Source organism: Elephas maximus, chromosome 11 (genome assembly GCF_024166365.1).
Source record: "Elephas maximus indicus isolate mEleMax1 chromosome 11, mEleMax1 primary haplotype, whole genome shotgun sequence".
Lineage (NCBI taxonomy): Eukaryota > Metazoa > Chordata > Mammalia > Proboscidea > Elephantidae > Elephas > Elephas maximus.
In genome coordinates this window covers 29,354,284-29,371,404 of record NC_064829.1, presented here as the reverse complement: position 1 = coordinate 29,371,404, position 17,121 = coordinate 29,354,284, and the positions used below count along the sequence as shown (strand labels likewise).

At 48.8% G+C, this 17,121-nt stretch overlaps 1 protein-coding gene across 1 annotated transcript in view; it reads right to left on the bottom strand.

Annotated features, from left to right (window-relative positions):
* Positions 1-1,245: 1,245 nt before the first annotated feature.
* The window catches only part of CABLES1 (Cdk5 and Abl enzyme substrate 1), a 152,057-nt gene continuing 136,181 nt past the window's right edge, over positions 1,246-17,121 (bottom strand). The window contains exons 8-10 of the mRNA XM_049901310.1: positions 12,932-13,038; positions 11,437-11,644; positions 1,246-9,452 (exon numbers count right to left, since the gene is read on the bottom strand). Coding sequence (XP_049757267.1) covers positions 9,312-9,452; positions 11,437-11,644; positions 12,932-13,038 — 456 coding nt within the window. The 3' untranslated portion in view covers positions 1,246-9,311. The remainder of the gene's footprint in view (positions 9,453-11,436; positions 11,645-12,931; positions 13,039-17,121) is intronic.

Genomic DNA, 17,121 nt, shown 5'->3' with positions numbered 1-17,121 from the left:
TCCTCAGAGCTGGCACTGGCTGCCACTAGTGTAGCTGTCCCTGTGAGCTGGGGGCTGGATATCATTATCTAAGACTCAATGCCTGCCACCCCCACTATCCTCCCTGGCCTCTGGTCATGCCTTTTTGTGTTAGAGACCCCATCCAGGTACCTTGATGATCTTGCCTGCTGCTGGCACCAGCCTTTGTGATTGTGTAGTGGATGGTTCCTGGGTCCTGAGAAATGGCTTCAAATGCAGAGCATATGTGTGTGTGTGAGCGTGTATCTCTGTGTGTTTCTGTGTGTCTGTGTGTATGTATCACTGTGTCTGTGTGTATCTGTGTATGTATCTGTATGTGTGTATCTGAATTTGTGTGTATGTCTGTGTATCTGTGAATGTGGTTCTGGGCATGTCTGTGTGTGTGTATCTATGTGTGTGTGCATACCCGAGGGTGTCTGTGTGTATCTGTGAGTGTGTCTGTGTGTGTATCTGTGTGTATGTGTGGTACTTATGTGTGTTTGTGTATATTTGTGTGTATATGTGTACCTGTGTGTCTGTGTATATCTGTGTCTGTGACTGTGTGTACCTGTGTGTGTCTGTATCTATGAGTGTGTCTGTGTGTATCTGTGTGTGTGTGAGTATCTATGTGTAGGAGGAACAGCCTCTGACCCTGTTGGACCTGGCTAACTAGACGTCTGGGCTCAGCTCCAGACTCAGGTGGGAGGGCGGGTGGCCCCTGGTAGAGCCCTGCAAGTCAGCCTCGCCCCCACCCCCCAACAGGACCATCTTGTTTCTCTGTCTCCAAAGTGAGTAGTGATGGTCCAGGTCCCTCGCTGCCATGAGATTCCGGGTGCTGTGTTCACCATCACTCAGATACCTCTAGCACTCAGCATACCCATTCTTCTGGGCTGCAGGGGCCATGGCTCTGAGTCTAATTCCTCTTCACTAACAACCCTGCTGTTCTGTTTATGTGCCTGCCTGTCCCCTTGGTCTCCTACAGACTTATTCTGAAGACTGTGGACTTCCTGTCTGTGCTGGAAACTATGGTGCCCTGAGCGGCACCTACTTTGCCACCAGTAGTTGGGGAGGGAGTGCTTTCCGGGAGGATACAGACAATGCTCCACTGCACTGCCCACCCAGAGGGGGATAGGAAATGAGTGAGCCCCTCTAAGGCTGGCTCATCCCATGGGGCTTGCAAGGACCCGGGTCTTCCCTCTACCTCTGCCCTCTGCTCTGTCCTACCCACCCTCCCACCATCCAGGCTACCAAGTCAGCTCCAACTCATGGCGTCCTTATGTATACAACAAAACGTTGCCTGGTCTGCACCATCTTCATGATCTTTGGTATGTCTGAGTGCATTGCTACATCCATGGTGTCATTTTGAGTGCCTTCTAACTGGTGGCGTAGTGGTTAAGAGTTATGGTTGCTAACCAAAAGTCAGCAGTATGACTCCACCAGGCTCTCCTTGGAAACCCTATGGGGCAGTTCTACTGTGTCCTTAACAGCAACAGGTTTCCCCCCGACCTAGGGGCTCATCTCCCAGCACTACATTAGACACTGTTCTGTTGTGATCCATAGGGTTTTCTTCCTAGTTTGTCTTAGTCTGGAAGTTCTGCTGAAATTTGTCCACCATGGGTGACCCTGCTGATATTTGAAATACCGGTGGCATAGCTTCCAGTATCATAGCAATGTGAAAGCCACCACAGTATGACAATCTGACAGATGGGTGGTGGTCCAGACCTCTGAAGGGTCAGAAAAAGGCGTTCCTCTCTTCGGCTGCATGACAGAGGCTGTCCATTCTGGCCAGAGCAATCAGAAAGGCACCCCTTCCTCTGGGCTCACCCAAGGCACAGCTTAGAGCCTGAAACTGGGCTGAATTTCTGGCCCCTCCCAGCACCTCTCGGCTGTGCCCTGTACCTTGAGAACCCAGGTCTGTGAACCCAAACAAGGCCCTTTATCTTCCCCATCTGGTTCTAGGTGACGTATCTGTGCTACAAACTCTTTCTCTACAAAGCAGGATTTTTTTTTTTTTTTGCTAACTCAATTGAATTCAGAGGGAGGTGATAATAATTGTTTCCATTTATTGAGCATCTACTGTGTGTTTGGCCCTGGGCTGGATGTTTACTGTACTATCTTATTCAGTCCTCCCAGGCTCCCTCTGACAAGAGGTGTTATGTCCCCCTTATAGGTGCTGACTGTCCCAGCTGGAGGTCACCCTGTCTGGTGGCCCTGAAGTGTTTTCCTTCCCTTTCTGCCTGCCTCTCCCAGGGTTTGGCAGCCTTGGAAAACTGTCCCTCTGTCCTGGACTTCCTGCTTCTGGCTGCGTGCTTATCCCAGGAAAATGTCTTGCCTCCAGGCTTCCCTTGAAAATGGTCTCTGCCACTTTCTCCAATATGTACAAGAGAGGAGAGAGGAAAGTAATCTATTTGTGTCTTGTTTTTTGTTTTGCAAATGAGAACTTGTTTCATGGGAGAAGGCAGCTGCCTTAGGAAAAAATTATATCTGGCTTAGTATCTCATAGAATAGCATGTAGGTTTCACCAGGGACTTCGAGAGATGCCTCAAAGGGGATCAGCCTCCTTTTTCTTGAAGCCAGGGTTTAAAAAAAAAAAAAAATTTCATAGTGAGCGGCTCTGGCAGAACATGGCCATCCAGCCGCCCCAGTGCCCTAACTGGCATACATGGCTATCAGCAAGACAGGGCATGTATTCCAGTGATCTGTGCCGAGTAAGTGACCGACCCAAGCTGAGCCGTGTTATGTGCTCGTAACCCCTAAGCCATTCTTTGGGGGTTGGACTTCACCTGTGATGTGGCCTTCTCTCTGGCTGTCCCACTGCCCACACATACCTGGCTGGGAGCCAACAATCTGCATTTCCCAGCCACATGCTGATGGGAGGCCAGTAGGCAAGGAATGCGCAGGGCAGTAAGTAGGGCAGCGTGTGTGTCCATTATAACATGCAGAGTAGAAAGCCCACACATGCAAATGAGAAACTGCCTCTTGATTCTGGTCTGCCACGAACACTGGCTGTAATCCACGTCACTGTGATCTTCCACTTGCTTTCAGGAGCTCCGTAACTCCCCTGTTATGGAAGCAAGTTTTCCAGAAAGCCCACATTCTGCCAGGAGGCACAGAAGCGTGTCCCAATCAGATATGAACGCTGCGCACAACCAAGAGAATGCTGTTAGGGACTCAGTGGACCCAGATCCCTCTCCTCTCTGCATGGGAAAGGGCCGGCAGCTGCTGAGCAGGGCGGGGAGAAGACTCCATCTAACCTGACGATGTGAGCAATGCAGCAGATCCCGGGGCACACTGGACTTCAGCCTGGCTCTGGCCTCCACCTTCGTAATTTCTCTGAGGCAGGCCAACTGGCTGGGCTTTCGAATCAGACTGACCTGGGTTTGAATCCTGACTCTGTCACTTCCTAGCTGTGTGACTTTGAGCAAGTAATCTCTTGGAGCCTCAGTTTCCTCAGCTATGAAACAGGATCCTGATACCTAATTTTAGAGTTTAAGGGTTAAATAAGAAAATGCGTTTGAAGTGCCCAGCACAGGGCTGGCCTGTGGAGCATCCTCCCCCTTGTCAAACATTGTATTCAAGGATTTATCTGCCTATCGAAGTTCCTGTCTCTGGTTTCTCACCAATCCAGTCCAGGTGCCGTGGTAAGACACGCTGAGTGGTACCTTTTTTTTTTCTTTTAAAACAAAAATTTTATTTCCTATGCTTATATGGAAGAAGCCCTAGTGGAGAAAACGACAAAGCTCTCAGCTGCTAACTGAAAAGTTAGCAGTTCAAACTCACCCAGTGGCTCCACGGGACAAAGACCTGATGATCTACTTCCATAAAGATTACACCCATGAAAATCCTATGAGGCAGTTCTACTCTGTTCCACAGGGCCATTAAGTTGGAATCAAGTCCACGGCACCTGACAGCAACAACGCTTACACAGAGGAACAGTGCCTCTCAGACTCTCACATGCATATACATCACCAGGGCATCTTGTTAAGGTGCAGATTCTGTGTTTCCCACAAGTCCCTGGGTGGTGCTGATGCTGCTGAGTGACAAGATGGTAGCTCAAGATTTGAGATCCTATATATGAAAGCACAGTACTGGCCAGGGGCATCTAAGTTTTAACCAGCCCTACATTTTTAGACTTTCTGGGGTGTCAATTAGAAGCCTTTAGAAGTTGGGTTGGTCCTTTCTGTGGATGGGGGCTCTTTGAGGTGGTGTCCTCTCATTCTGGATTGGGTCCCTTGGCTTGGTGTGTGTGTATGTGCAGAACTTGGAGCAGGCCTTTCATCTTTTCACTTCAGCTCTGCTGTGCAATTGCACTGCCGGATGCCACCTTTTACTTACTTTGGTGTTAATGACGTCTCCAGATTTAGACTCTTGGTGTTTGCTCCTTCTCTGGCCCTCAGCACTCTCCCTGCGCCACCCTGACCCCACTGTGACCTGGCCAGCACCTTCCTTAACCAAACTCCCAAGACAGCCCAAGGGTGGTGAGCTCAGCCTGCCCCGGGAGGCTCCCCTATGACCCTTTTCCTTTGGAGAACGCTTTCATTGGCCGGCAGATTACATAATTACAGGTAACAAAATTACCCGGCTCAAGTTCCTTTTGTTCTCCAGCCTCCCCTTGCCTCGTTTACAAATTGCGGGGTATATGTAACGAGTTATCTGAGGTGGCCAGGGCCAGCGAAGGGGCTCGTTAGCACAGAACCAGAGGCGCCTGGAGAAAGAATGTGGCAGCAAGTGCACTGAATGGCTTTATTTGCTGTTGGGGGATGGAGGGGACAGGAAGGAGGAGGAGTGGATGCAACTTCAAACCTCCCTGCTCCAAGATCAGCAAGGCAGGGCATGTATTCCAGTGATCTATGCCGAGTAAGTGACCGACCCAAGCTGAGCCGTGTGTGGACTTCCCATTTCAATATAGGATTTATTAGGGTGGAAAAAGAAGGAAAAGTAATGACTTCAACCCAAGTGTCTCCAGGCTGGCTACGGCTCAGTCCACAAGGGCAGGGACACTGGAGCTGTCTGCAGTCCATGGGTGCTGAAGCACCCAGCAGGCCTGCAGGAAGAGAGGAGGGGGCCAGAGCCCAGCACAGGCAGGGGCACACGATGGGCCCACCCCTGCTGAATGGCGTCCCTTGCTGCTGTCCTGCTTCCTTCCAAGGGCAGCACCCCCAGCCTTTCTATAGGCTGGTTCCCAGCTGTTATTGACAACAGTCAGGGTTGCTCCGAGGATTGGCGACCTGCCCCTGTCCCCTGCCCTCCCAGGCCAGCTCTGGAGAAACTATTTCAGGCAGAACAAGCCGTGCTGTCGCTAGGAGCATATGGCAGAGCTTCTTCCCTGTGCTAGGAGAGAACTGGTAGGCTTCAGGGCAGCCAGGGTGGGAGTGGGGCTTGGCAGGGGGCTGGAACTGCCCTCTAGTGGAGAGTGCAAGGGCCTGGCCTCACAGTCTTCTTGAATCAGCCTGCTCAGTGCCTCAGGCTGCCTCCTTGAGTCCTCACCACCAGGCTCCCAGAAGCCCAAGGCTGGGGGAATTTTCTAGAATGCACATCACAGAGGCAGCTCTGGTAGCAACCTGTGTCCCTCACCATCCTCCTTCACATTCTCTTCTGCTACTAGAGAGCTCGTGTTATGGACAAAAGATCTCTTAGCAGAACATCTTCATTCCCAGCACCCCTGCAACTAAATTGAAACCAGTGAAACTCACATGCCAAAATACAGTTTAAAATTGAGTCTTAAAAAAAAAAAAAAGGGACCGGTGTCATGGATTATGTCCCCCCAAAAATGTACCAACTTGGTTAGGGCATGTGTGGTGGTCCTCCATTTTGTGATTGTAATTTTATGTTGAGGATTAGGTTGGGATTCTAACACCACCCTGATCCAAGGTAACAGGAGTTTCCCTGGGGTGTGGCCCGCACCACCTTTTCTCTCTCAAGAAATAAAAGGAAAGGGAAGCAAGCAGAGTTGGGGACCTCATACCACCAAGAAAGCAGCACCAGGAGCAGAGCGCGTCCTTTGAACACGGAGTCCCTGCGCCTGCCTGAGAAGCTCCTTGACCAGAGGAAGATTGAGGACAAAGAGCTTCCTCCAGAGCTGACAGAGAGAGAAAGCCTTCCCCTGAATTTGGACTTGTAACCTACCAGACTGTGAGACGATAAATTTCTCTTTGTTAAAGCCATCCACTTGTGGTATTTCTGTTATGGCAGCACTAGATAACTAATATAACCAGTTACTCTTGAGTCCATCTCATAAATGCCAAAAAACAAACAAATAAAAAAAACCAAAAACTCACTGCTACAGAGTCTATTCCAACTCTTAGCAATCCTACAGGACAGAGCAGAACTGTCCCACAGAGTTTCCAAGGCTGTAATCTTTATGGAAGCAGACTTCCCCTTCTTTTTCCCATGGAGCACCTGGTGGGTTTGAACAGCTGACCTTTCAGTTAGCAGGCAAGCACTTCAAGCACTGCACCACCAGGGCTTCTTAAAAATGAAACAAAAAATCCCCCCAAACCCAAGGATATTAGGCTGGTTTGAAGACACAGGAAGGGTGCAGGCTTCATTCCCCACATCTGGGCTGGTGGCCTGTGTCCTGGACTGGTGCCCCCTGTTCTTGGCAGGAGACTCAGGCGAATGGACGGTGGAGAGCTCTGCAGGAAGCTTCCAGATGCCAGCAGCCCTGCTTCTTGGAAAGGCTCCTGCTGGGCACTCACGAGGGCGCCGAGGGGCTGCTCAGCCAGGGTGGTTCATCAGAGGATGCAGGTGACAGACACCACCCACTTTACCTGAGCCCGAGAGCATGGGTGACGGGGATGCTTTGAACACTCTGTGCTTCCCAGTCTGCCTTACCTGTTACCTGTAAACCTGTTGCCTTCGAGCTGATTCCGACTTATAGCAACCCTATAGCACAGGGTTTCCAAGGAATGGCTGGTGGATTTGAACTACCAACCTTTTTGGTTAGCAGCCAAGCTCTTAACCACTGTCCCACCAGGGCTCCAACAGTAGGTTCCCCTTAAACACTAGTTAGCCTACCTTGGAGTCACTGGGTGGTGCAAGTGGTTAGGTCCTTGCCTGCTAACCTAAAAGCTGGAGGTTTAAATCCACCCAGAGGCACCTTGAAAGAAAGGCCTGGTAATCTACTTCCGAAAAATCAGACACTGAAAATCCTCAGGAGCACAGTTCTACTCTGACACGCATGGGGTCGCCACATTCGGGGTTGACTTGACAACTGGTTAGCTTTAGGTCAGCCAGAGAGATCATATATCCTTTCAACCCAAACTGTTGTCTCACAATTGATTCCGACAAGAGAATTTATTAGCAAAATATTGAGGACTATCCTCAGTTAAATCTAAGACTCCAAGAAGCCAAGTATTGTTTTCTCTTTCAACAGCTGCTGCTTGAATTTTTCCATACTATATGATGATCGAAGCCCTGGTGGCGCAGTGGTTAAGAGCTTGGCTGCTAACCAAAAGGTCAGCAGTTCGAATCCACCATGTGCCCCTTGAAGCCCCGCGGGGCACTTCTACGCTGTAGTATAGGGTCACTATGAGTTGGCATCGACTGGACAGCAATGGGTTTGTTTTTTGTTGTTTTATGTGACAATCTGGTTCTTTCAAGTTCTGCTAACTACACTTATTCCCCCATTTCCCTTTCTCTGGGGTGATGTGAAAAACTCTGGTTCTGTGACAAGTCAGAGTTGCCAGCGGTGGCAGAAGTATGAGCACCGCAGGGCAAAGGGATGCTGGTAGGATACATGTGTATACACATACATGTAGATATAAAACAAGAAAATATTTTAATTCTCTGTTTACATGGCCACAGAAGGCTTTCTTCAGTCAGATAAATCCCTGGCTGGCACCTCTCTCATGCTGGGAGGTGACCGCGTGGTGACCTGTTTCAGGTACAGGTTCTCTTAGCGAGTCGGCGCGAGTCACCATTACTGCTGGAACCAGCTGACTGAAATGCTGTGCTGAGCTCTGGGAACATGGTGGTCCTGTTACGAGCCACTGCCTCCTTGACTCAGCTTCAGCTCAAAACGCAGTTTCTCTCAGCTGTCAAAAGTATCAAATCACCAGTCATGGTCTTGCCCCTACTCTGGATTTTTATAAAACACTTCTTTTTTTTTTTTTTTTTTACATATAGCACAGTCAATGTGCTCATTAAGCGCTCTAACATAGAGCACAGGAACCCCGTGGGGTGCCACTCCCGCTGCCCCCACAGTGGCAAAGTGCGATGGCTGAAGACTTGCCCATGGTGTCACGACGGCCAGACAACAGAAATGTTACCCATACCCAAATGCAACACCTGTTCCATACAGCTGGGTCCGATATGAAAACTTATTTTCTCTGTCCTGTGGGTTGTAGTAGCAGTAACAGAAATAGTGTCATTTTGTAAGCGGCTGAGGGTGTCAAGCAGTCTGGAATTGACAGAGTGATCCCTAACCAGAAATAGTCAAGAAGTAATTGCTGAAGGTCAGCCTGGTTCCCGACTGCAGGCTGAGGTCTGCACTATGAACAGGGGGCCTGCCTTTGGGGAACTAGGGCTGATGCAGTACCCTCAATCACTCACACACACAAACACACGTGCGCACACACACTCACTCATTCCCACACCCCGGGGAAAGTGCACTTCCAATAGCAGATACAAAAATAGGTTGTCACGCTCTTTTGGCACCAAAACCCCAAACCAAACCCAGTGCCGGTGAGTCAATTCCGACTCATACTGACCCTATAGGACAGAGTAGAACTGCCCCACAGAGTTTCCAAGGAGCGCCTGGCGGATTCGAACTGCTAACCCTTTGGTTAGCAGCCGTAGCACTTAACCACTACACCACCAAGGCTTCCTCTTTTGACACAGTGAGGGGATATTTCAAAGCTTTCCCCCAACTTCTGCAAATTCTCTTCCCCTATGCTCTTTAATGCCACACACTTGGAGTTGGAACAGGTCTGGAGAGAAGGCCCTGGACCATACTTGTGAGGTGTGTGTGTGCCTGGAAGGAGAACTGGGATGGGACAACTAAGAATTCTTGCTCACGGAGGGTTTGCGCTGGGTCTTGGGCCGCCCCAGCTTCAGCACTGGCCTGCTGTCTTCAGCATGGTTTCCTCCTTCCCTCGCTCTGAGCGGTAAACAGCTTACAGTCCTCTCAGCTAGCCAGACTGAAGGCTCCCTGAAAAGCTTCTGGTGCTGTTTCCACAAAAACACGTTGAGAAGACAAGCAAAGTGTGGCGTTCTAAGTTCTGTTTTTGCATTTCCAGTAGTGAGTGCAGCTCCACAGGCTTGGAGGAAGCAGCCCTCGCCTCCCAGGCAGGCGCCCCCCCATGGGGCCTGTGCTAGGAGCTCTGGACCAGGCGTCTGTAGTGGGGCATGACTTCGTGCTCTGGCAGATGAAGCGCGAACTCTAAGGCCACTAACACTGGGAATTCAAAGGCAATCAGCTCTCGTCTGTTCAGCCGGAACTTCTCTTCCAGTTTCTGCAACAAAAGTTATAGAAAACCAAAAGCATTTTAGCTTTGAAATGAAAACTCTAGGCTTTCTCAGTGTGTAACAGTTTTATCAAGGAGCGCTGGTGGCACAGAGGTTAAAGCTCTTGGCTGCCAACCAAAGGTTGGCTATCTGAACCCACCGGCTGCTCCGAGGAAGAAAGATGGGGCAGTCAGCTTCCATAAAGATTACAGCCTTTGAAACCCTACAGGGCAGTTCTACTCTGTCCTACAGGGTTGCTATGAGTTGGAATCGATTCAATGGCTGTGGGTCTGGCTTTGGTTTAACATTCTATCCATCAGCCAGTGAGTGTTTACAGAGAAACCCACTACGGGCAAGACCTTATAGAGGAAGAAAGGGTGATACGAGGTGTGCTCCCTGCCCTCAGTCCTGCAGATGAAGAGACAGAACCTTCCCCAGAGCCCACGGTCGGCGGTAACATCGCGTATATCACATGATGCCATTTAAGTCTCACTCAGTTAACATTACAAGGCTAATGTTAGATTTATCTCCATTTTACAGATAAGAAAAGAGGTTCCAAGAGGTTCGCCAACTTGCCCAAGGTCATGTGGACAGGAAAAGTTGCAAAGCTGAGATTCAAATCTAATTGGATTCAAAGCTGTACCGTGTTACAATGACGCTCTTCACGTTTACTGTTAACATCGCAAATGATCTACAGATAGCCACACGTTAAGTTCAGAACTGGGTGAACTGACTGCACTGTTCAATCTTCTCATTTTACAGGCAGGGACTCAAGTCCTCATTTCAGGGTGGCACAGGGCAACTGGGCATCTAAGCGGGGCTGAAAGCCCAGGTGTGCGGCCCCACCACCCGGCTGCCTCTTCAGTCTACCTCAGTGCAGGGGCTGCTGGAGTCAGAAATGGACAGCTAACAGGCCAGGCATGCGGAGGGAAGGCCTAGTTTTTGCTAGGGTACATTCCGCTTTCGCTTCAACTCAGCTTTTAGCTTAGTAATAATAAAAAAAAAATCTAGCCAACTGAATAACTGGTGACTACATTCAGACTTTAACTCGGCTCTCGCACTAGGTTAACTGCTACTGCAAAGAGCTTGTCAACGATCACCATTATATTCTTGGTCAATACGATTATTTGCTGTGGGGTATGGTACTCAAATATGATTAAATGTGCATGATACCAGTTATAATTTGTATTACTATTTGGTGTTGCTAAAGATCCTCTAGTTCAGCAACTCTCCACAAACGCCTATAGAGTCTCAACAGACGGGTGTTCAGTGATCACCTCCATGTTCCTGAAACTATTGTATAAGCTAGATATTGTATCATTTCTGCTTAAAATCAGGAAAGCACTGACTTACAGCACACTCTGTGTGTGTCTGTGGGTTGTGTGTGTGTGTGTGGTGTGTTTGTGATGTGTGTGGTCTGTGTGTGTATGTAGCACTGGCATTAGCTCCCTTTCTGCCTCTTCTCTTTTGCCAATGAAGACCGGTAGACACATGGATGCAGAGGCTTCCATGTATCAGTCCAAGGAGATCAGTGTTTCCTTGCTTTGATGGGGGCTCTCCTTTCAAAGGACGACCACAAGCCAAACCCACACCCTTCCCCAAGGAGGTGGCAGCCAGGGCAGCAGGGACATCAAGGTCTGCTAAGCCAGTGTGTCCAACAGACGTTCTATGGGCTGCACTGCCCACAGCTCCCTGGGAATTACAGTGATGTCTGCAGCTGTGAGGGAGCTAATTCACCCCTCATGGCTTCTGAAAATGGAGTTTTAAGGCCAGATTCTATGCTGGAGATCTTCAGTCTTGTCTCTCCATTCTAAGACAACCCGAGACATGGCATCTGGATCTACCATAAAAGAATGACTTCACAGCCCTCACCCCTATCACCCGCTAAGTCTCAGCGCCCCTTGCAGCAGGGTCACAAGGCCATGCTGCACTGAGAGACAACCTGGGTTGTAACGTGTGCTCGCCCAGCCGTTAGCACATAGGGCCACTTACATCAATTAGATGCTTGACCTCATGCTTTTTGAGGTCACTTCCAATTTTGGCTGCTAACAGCACACATGCTCCAGCACAAAGCTTCCGGTTCTGTTTGTTTAGCTTTCCCTTGAGGGCCAGCTTCTCAAAGTAGACAAAGGCCATGGCCACAGTGGGCTCCTCAAAGCCGCAGTCCTCCTGAGCCAGCTTCCGCATCTCTCGCTTCAGACTAGAGAAAGATAGGGAGGGGAAATAAATCTTGTTAGAGCTTGGAATTTCAGGGGACACACGAGAAACAGACTGTCCAAGCTGGAAAGCACTTTCTCTTTTCCATTCCCAGAAGGGTGAGGTGGAATGAGTGTCAAAGTTGCATTATGGGCTGGGGCTTTTGACTCTACTCTGTCATCCAAGTTATATGGACCACATTTACTCTTCTTCTTGCCCTAGTGCTAGCAGCCCAGTGCTACTGCCATCTCTACCACCAGAAGTGGTGCCGGAAGAAACAGCAGACAACGTAGGGATTCGGACCAGTCAGGGCCCTAAGGAATATAACAACACAAGTGAGTGCCCAAGAGTGACCGGGAACTAGAGTAGAGCTTCCAAAGTTAGGAGGGAAACCATTTGGGGGATTTCAATCATTCCAGGAAAAAAAAATTACAGAAATAAATTAGGTACTTGGCATAAGCTCTGCCAAATATTGGTTGTGTTCATTAACTAGGGCCAAAAGGGCTAAGAGTGTAACACCTAGTGTACTTAATGACAGCTACCTAGCAATGAACCAAGTGTGAAGACCTTATTTTTCTCACCTTTATGGCTTGGGATATACCAAAACCAAATCAGAAGCAGGACACACACTTGCATAAACTCTGGCACATATTTCGGCATCATGTTGGTGTACAGTTTAGCTTCCGTTACTACCCACACACACACACAGAGATATAAATTGTGCTGTTGTGGCACACAGACACAAATCAGGTCCTCTCTGCCCCTCAGTCTGACTACTGACCCGATCAGTTGTAAGGGAAGTATGGGCCTGACTTTGGGCTGTATCAGTGACTGCATAAAGATGCGGCTTGACTGTCATCTCTGGACAGACTATTGAGGGTGAAGGGTTATTTCAAACCCTGCTACACCAACTCTTTTCTCTTTTGCTTTGCCTACATTTGAGAGAGCAGTGACCTTATGGCTTCTCCTATTCTGAGTTTTCAACAACATAAATCTCAATGAACTGGTGAGTCAGCAATAGAATGAAATGAGTCTTTCACCAAAGGAACATCCCCCCCAAATCCAGGCCAAGTCCATGTTGAGAGCTTGACCTCCTGTCTACTTCCCTTGGCTCTCCTGCCACACCCAGACACAGGTCAGCCAGCATCGGAGCAGCCTCTTTTTATCACACAGGACCAGGTTTCATGTCCCCGGAACAAAAGGAAGAACCATCATACACAGCATGAGCTTTGAATGCATGCTGGGGAGGGGTCTGAAGGGAGAGTTCAAGTGGAGGCCAATCCTCTCGTACCTCCTTATTTTGCTGAGTGTTAACTTAATGTGCGGAAACTTCTCCTTGAAGGTCTCGTTCATGTCCTTCTTGAGATCTGAGGGCTTCACATAGTCAATGACTGTGGTCTGTAACAGATGGGTTAACACAGGTCACTCCTTAAAATAAGTATCTTTATGTAAGAATCACATGTGAATTATGACCAGCTGACAACTCCCCAAACCATTATGCCAAGGAAAAACTCAGATTACAGCCACAGCAAGGGCTCTACTGACTCCAGGAGCCTGAAGTGGCACTGGCATTTGAGGAGGGCAGATGGAAAATGAATTGCAGTGATGAACATACAGCAACATTTAGAAAAACTGGCTCCTAGACCATCAGTGGAGTCCTTCCCAGAAAAAACCAAACCCACTGCTGTCGAGTTGATTCTAACTCATAGCGACCCTATGGGACACAGTAGAACTGCCCACCCAATAGTTTCCAAGAGGTACCTGGTGGATTTGAACTGCCTAACTTTTGGAAACCCTGGTGGCGAAGTGGTTAAGTGCTACGGCTACTAACCAAAGGGTCAGCAGTTTGAATCCACCAGGCGCTCCTTGGAAACTCTATGGAGCAGTTCTACTCTGTCCTATAGGGACACTATGAGTTGGAATCGACTCGAGGGCACTGGGTCTGGGTGGGACCCTTTGGTTAGCACCCAGAGCACTTAGCCACTATGCCACCAGTGTTTCCAATGGGTAGTCTAAATGGGTAACACGCTCAGCTGCTAATCGAGAGGTTGGAGGTTTGAGTCCAGCCAGAGATGCCTCAGAAGAAAGGCCTGGTGATCTACTTCTGAAAAATTAAAAAATTAGCCACTGAAAACTCTAGGGAGCACAGTTCTACTCGGACACACATGGGTTGCCAAGAGTTGGAGTCAACTTAATAGCAACTGGTTGGTTTTTAGACCGTCAGCAGCCAGTCCACAATGGGGAGGGGGTCACTCTTTGAGTTTATGTATTTCAGCCCATTGCTCCACAGTGTGGTGTTCAAGGGATTTGGCCTCAGACAGATCTGGCTTCAACCACACTGTATCATTTACAAACTGTGTGGCTTTGGGAGACTTATGACCCCAAGCCTCAGATTCCACATTTGTAGAGTAAAAACAACAGCACCTACCTGCTATGGCTATTTTGAGAAGCATATGACAAATAACATGCTCTGTACAGTACCTGGCATACAGCAAATGCTCAATAAACATTAGCATTTTTTATTACTAACAGACCCTTGAACTTTGAGTTCTGCCTCCTTGCTCATTTCTATCAATCTCAACAGACTGGCTCCTTCCAGAAGCCCTGTCTGAACCTTTGGTCTTCGCTGCTCCTCTTCGTCCTGAGTTGCCAACCTCTGAATCACACACAGGCTTTTGCTGGGTTTCACCTGGGCTGGTCTCATCCCTCCCCCTCCAGAGAACGCCTTCCAAAGGGCTGGGACAAAGTGTGATGCTTCTCGCTAGCTACAGGCAATGGCCTTAATCTGGCAAAGCCAGAGAAAAAGAAACTCCTGATTCTGACAGGTGGGCCCATTCACACGAACTGGCCACTGCAAACCTCTGCTTGGACAAGGCGCATCCAAGGTGTCCTTCCTGCTCTGAACAGTTGGTAGCTTTTCCTGTTCACCTCTGTTGATAAGACACTTGGTTTGAGGTAACTGTAGAGCAGGCACCTTTGGCTGTTAACAACCAAGAGGAGGTAACAGGTGGCACACCCAATTCAAATGGATCTTAACGGTACCGTCTTCGCTCTCTGGTGAACAAAAGCAAAGCGCAGCAGAATCAGCGCAAACCATTCCACCTAAGCCACTCAGTGTTTTCTAGAATTCTAGGTGGAAGAGGCCTCAGTGGATGTAATGCCACGTCTCCTTCTGGGCCCAGCCAAGACAGGTTTCCTCCAAGCTGATCAACGATGTGCCCATTCTGGTACCTGTCAGCGACGTACCAGTGGCCACCCAGGCACGAGGCACCAGTGTGTGAACACAAGCGTTTGCACGTGTACACACGCGTGTGCAGTGCTGCTCTACTGGGGCTTGGGCTGTGTGTGCGTGGGATTTTTATGGAAGCCACTCTTGATACTCGGAGGCCCAGCAGAGTGCACCCTCCCTGGGGCAGGCAGCCCTCCCGGGTGCTTTGTTTCCCTTTCTACTTTTAAGAATGGCTCTAGTTCATCTCAAACAAATGTCTCCTCTGGGCTGAACAGGATGTAAGATTTTTCATGTAGGAAACAGGCAGTAGAATGGGATTCACATTGAATATGCTTACTTCAAGCTAGGGCTGGCAGCCAATTCTTTTATTTCCTAAATGCCCAGCACTGCCCTCCCCTCTTTCTTTCACCCTCCTACCCTCAGGCACCCTGAACTCCCAGAGACAGCGCCTCCCACTCTCCCTCTCCAGACAAAAACCACCGCTTACGGTGATGTGAGCTGGCTCAAGCAAAATGTCACCTGCCTGCTGGGGGTAGAAGCCCTGTGAGCCTCAAACAAGGAATATTCTGCTACTTAGCAATCATTAGGAGCCCTGGTGGCGCAATGGTTACGAGCTCGGCTGCTAACTAAAAGGTTGGCAGTTTGAATCCACCAGCCACTCCTTGGAAACCCTATGGGGCAGTTCTAGTCTGTTCTATAGGGTCACTGTGAGTCAGAATAGACTCCTTAGCAAGGGTTTAGCAATGTTTCAGGTTTTCAAACTGGGTTCTGTCAAAGTGCCTGAGGGCATGGAGAGGGCAGAGAGGCTCCTGGGTCCCTCCGCTGAGGCAACCACAGCAGCCCTGCTTTGATCTGGTGATCCACAGTCCTGCATAACACTGCTCTGGAAAGAAGGCTTCTCTGCCACAGTTGAGGTTTGTAAACCAGGTCCCACCCCTCGCTTCACAGAGGTGGAAACAGGCTCAGAGAGGTAAAGTGGCAGCCCTGGCTGCTTCCAGGTCATCCACACACTCCCCTTGTGCTTTTCTTCCCGTCCCCTGACCTAGAAGAGCAGTGGGCTGTAGCACTCTACTCAGGGGCATCAAACGGATCCTGGACGGAGGGCACGCAGCACGCATGCATGCGCCCTGGAACAGGCCTGGGGTTTAGGTGGTGGGCGGGGCCTAGGGCTCAGGTGGTGGGAAGAGCTGCCTCCTCAAAGTAGAGTCGGCCTTAATGACATGGATGGAGTAAAGCTTTTGGGACCTTCATCTGCTGATGTGGCACAATTCAAAATGAGAAGAAACAGCTGCAAACATCCATTAATAACCAGAACCTGGAATGTACGAAGTATGAATCTAGGAAAATTGGAAATCGTCAAGAATGAAATGGAACGCATAAACATCGATATCCTAGGCATTAGTGAGCTGAAATGAACTGGTATTGGCCATTTTGAATCAGACAATCATATAGTCTACTATGCTGGGAATGACAACTCGAAGAGGAATGGTGTTGTATTCATCATCAAAAAGAACGTTTCAAGATCTATCCTGAAGTACAATGCTGTTAGTGATAGGATAATATCCATACGCCTACAAGGAAGACCAGTTAATATGACTATTATTCAAATTTATGCACCAACCACTAGGGCCAAAGATGAAGAAATAGATTTTTATCAGCTACTGCAGTCTGAAATTGATCGAACATGCAATCAAGATGCATTGATAATTACTGGTGATTGGAATGTGAAAGTTGGAAACAAAGAAGGATCAGTAGTTGGAAAATATGGCCTTGGTGACAGAAACAATGCCAGAGATCAAATGATAGAATTTTGCAAGACTAACGACTTCTTCATTGCAAATACCTTCTTTCACCAGCATAAATGGACCTCGCCAGATGGAACACACAGAAATCAAACTGACTACATCTGTGGAAAGAGACGATAGAAAAGCTCAACATCATCAGTCAGAACACTTAACTGTGCTCATGAAGAACCTTTACATAGATCAAGAGGCAGTTGTTTGGACAGAACAAGGGGATACTGATTGGTTTAAAGTCAGGAAAGGTGTGCGTCAGGGTTGTATTCTTTCACCATACCTATTTAATCTGTATGCTGAACAAATAATACGAGAAGCTGGATTATATGAAGAAGAACGGGGCATCAGGATTGGAGGAAGACTCATTAACAACCTGCGTTATGCAGATGACACAACCTTGCTTGCTGTATGCTGAACAAATAATACGAGAAGCTGGATTATATGAAGAAGAACGGG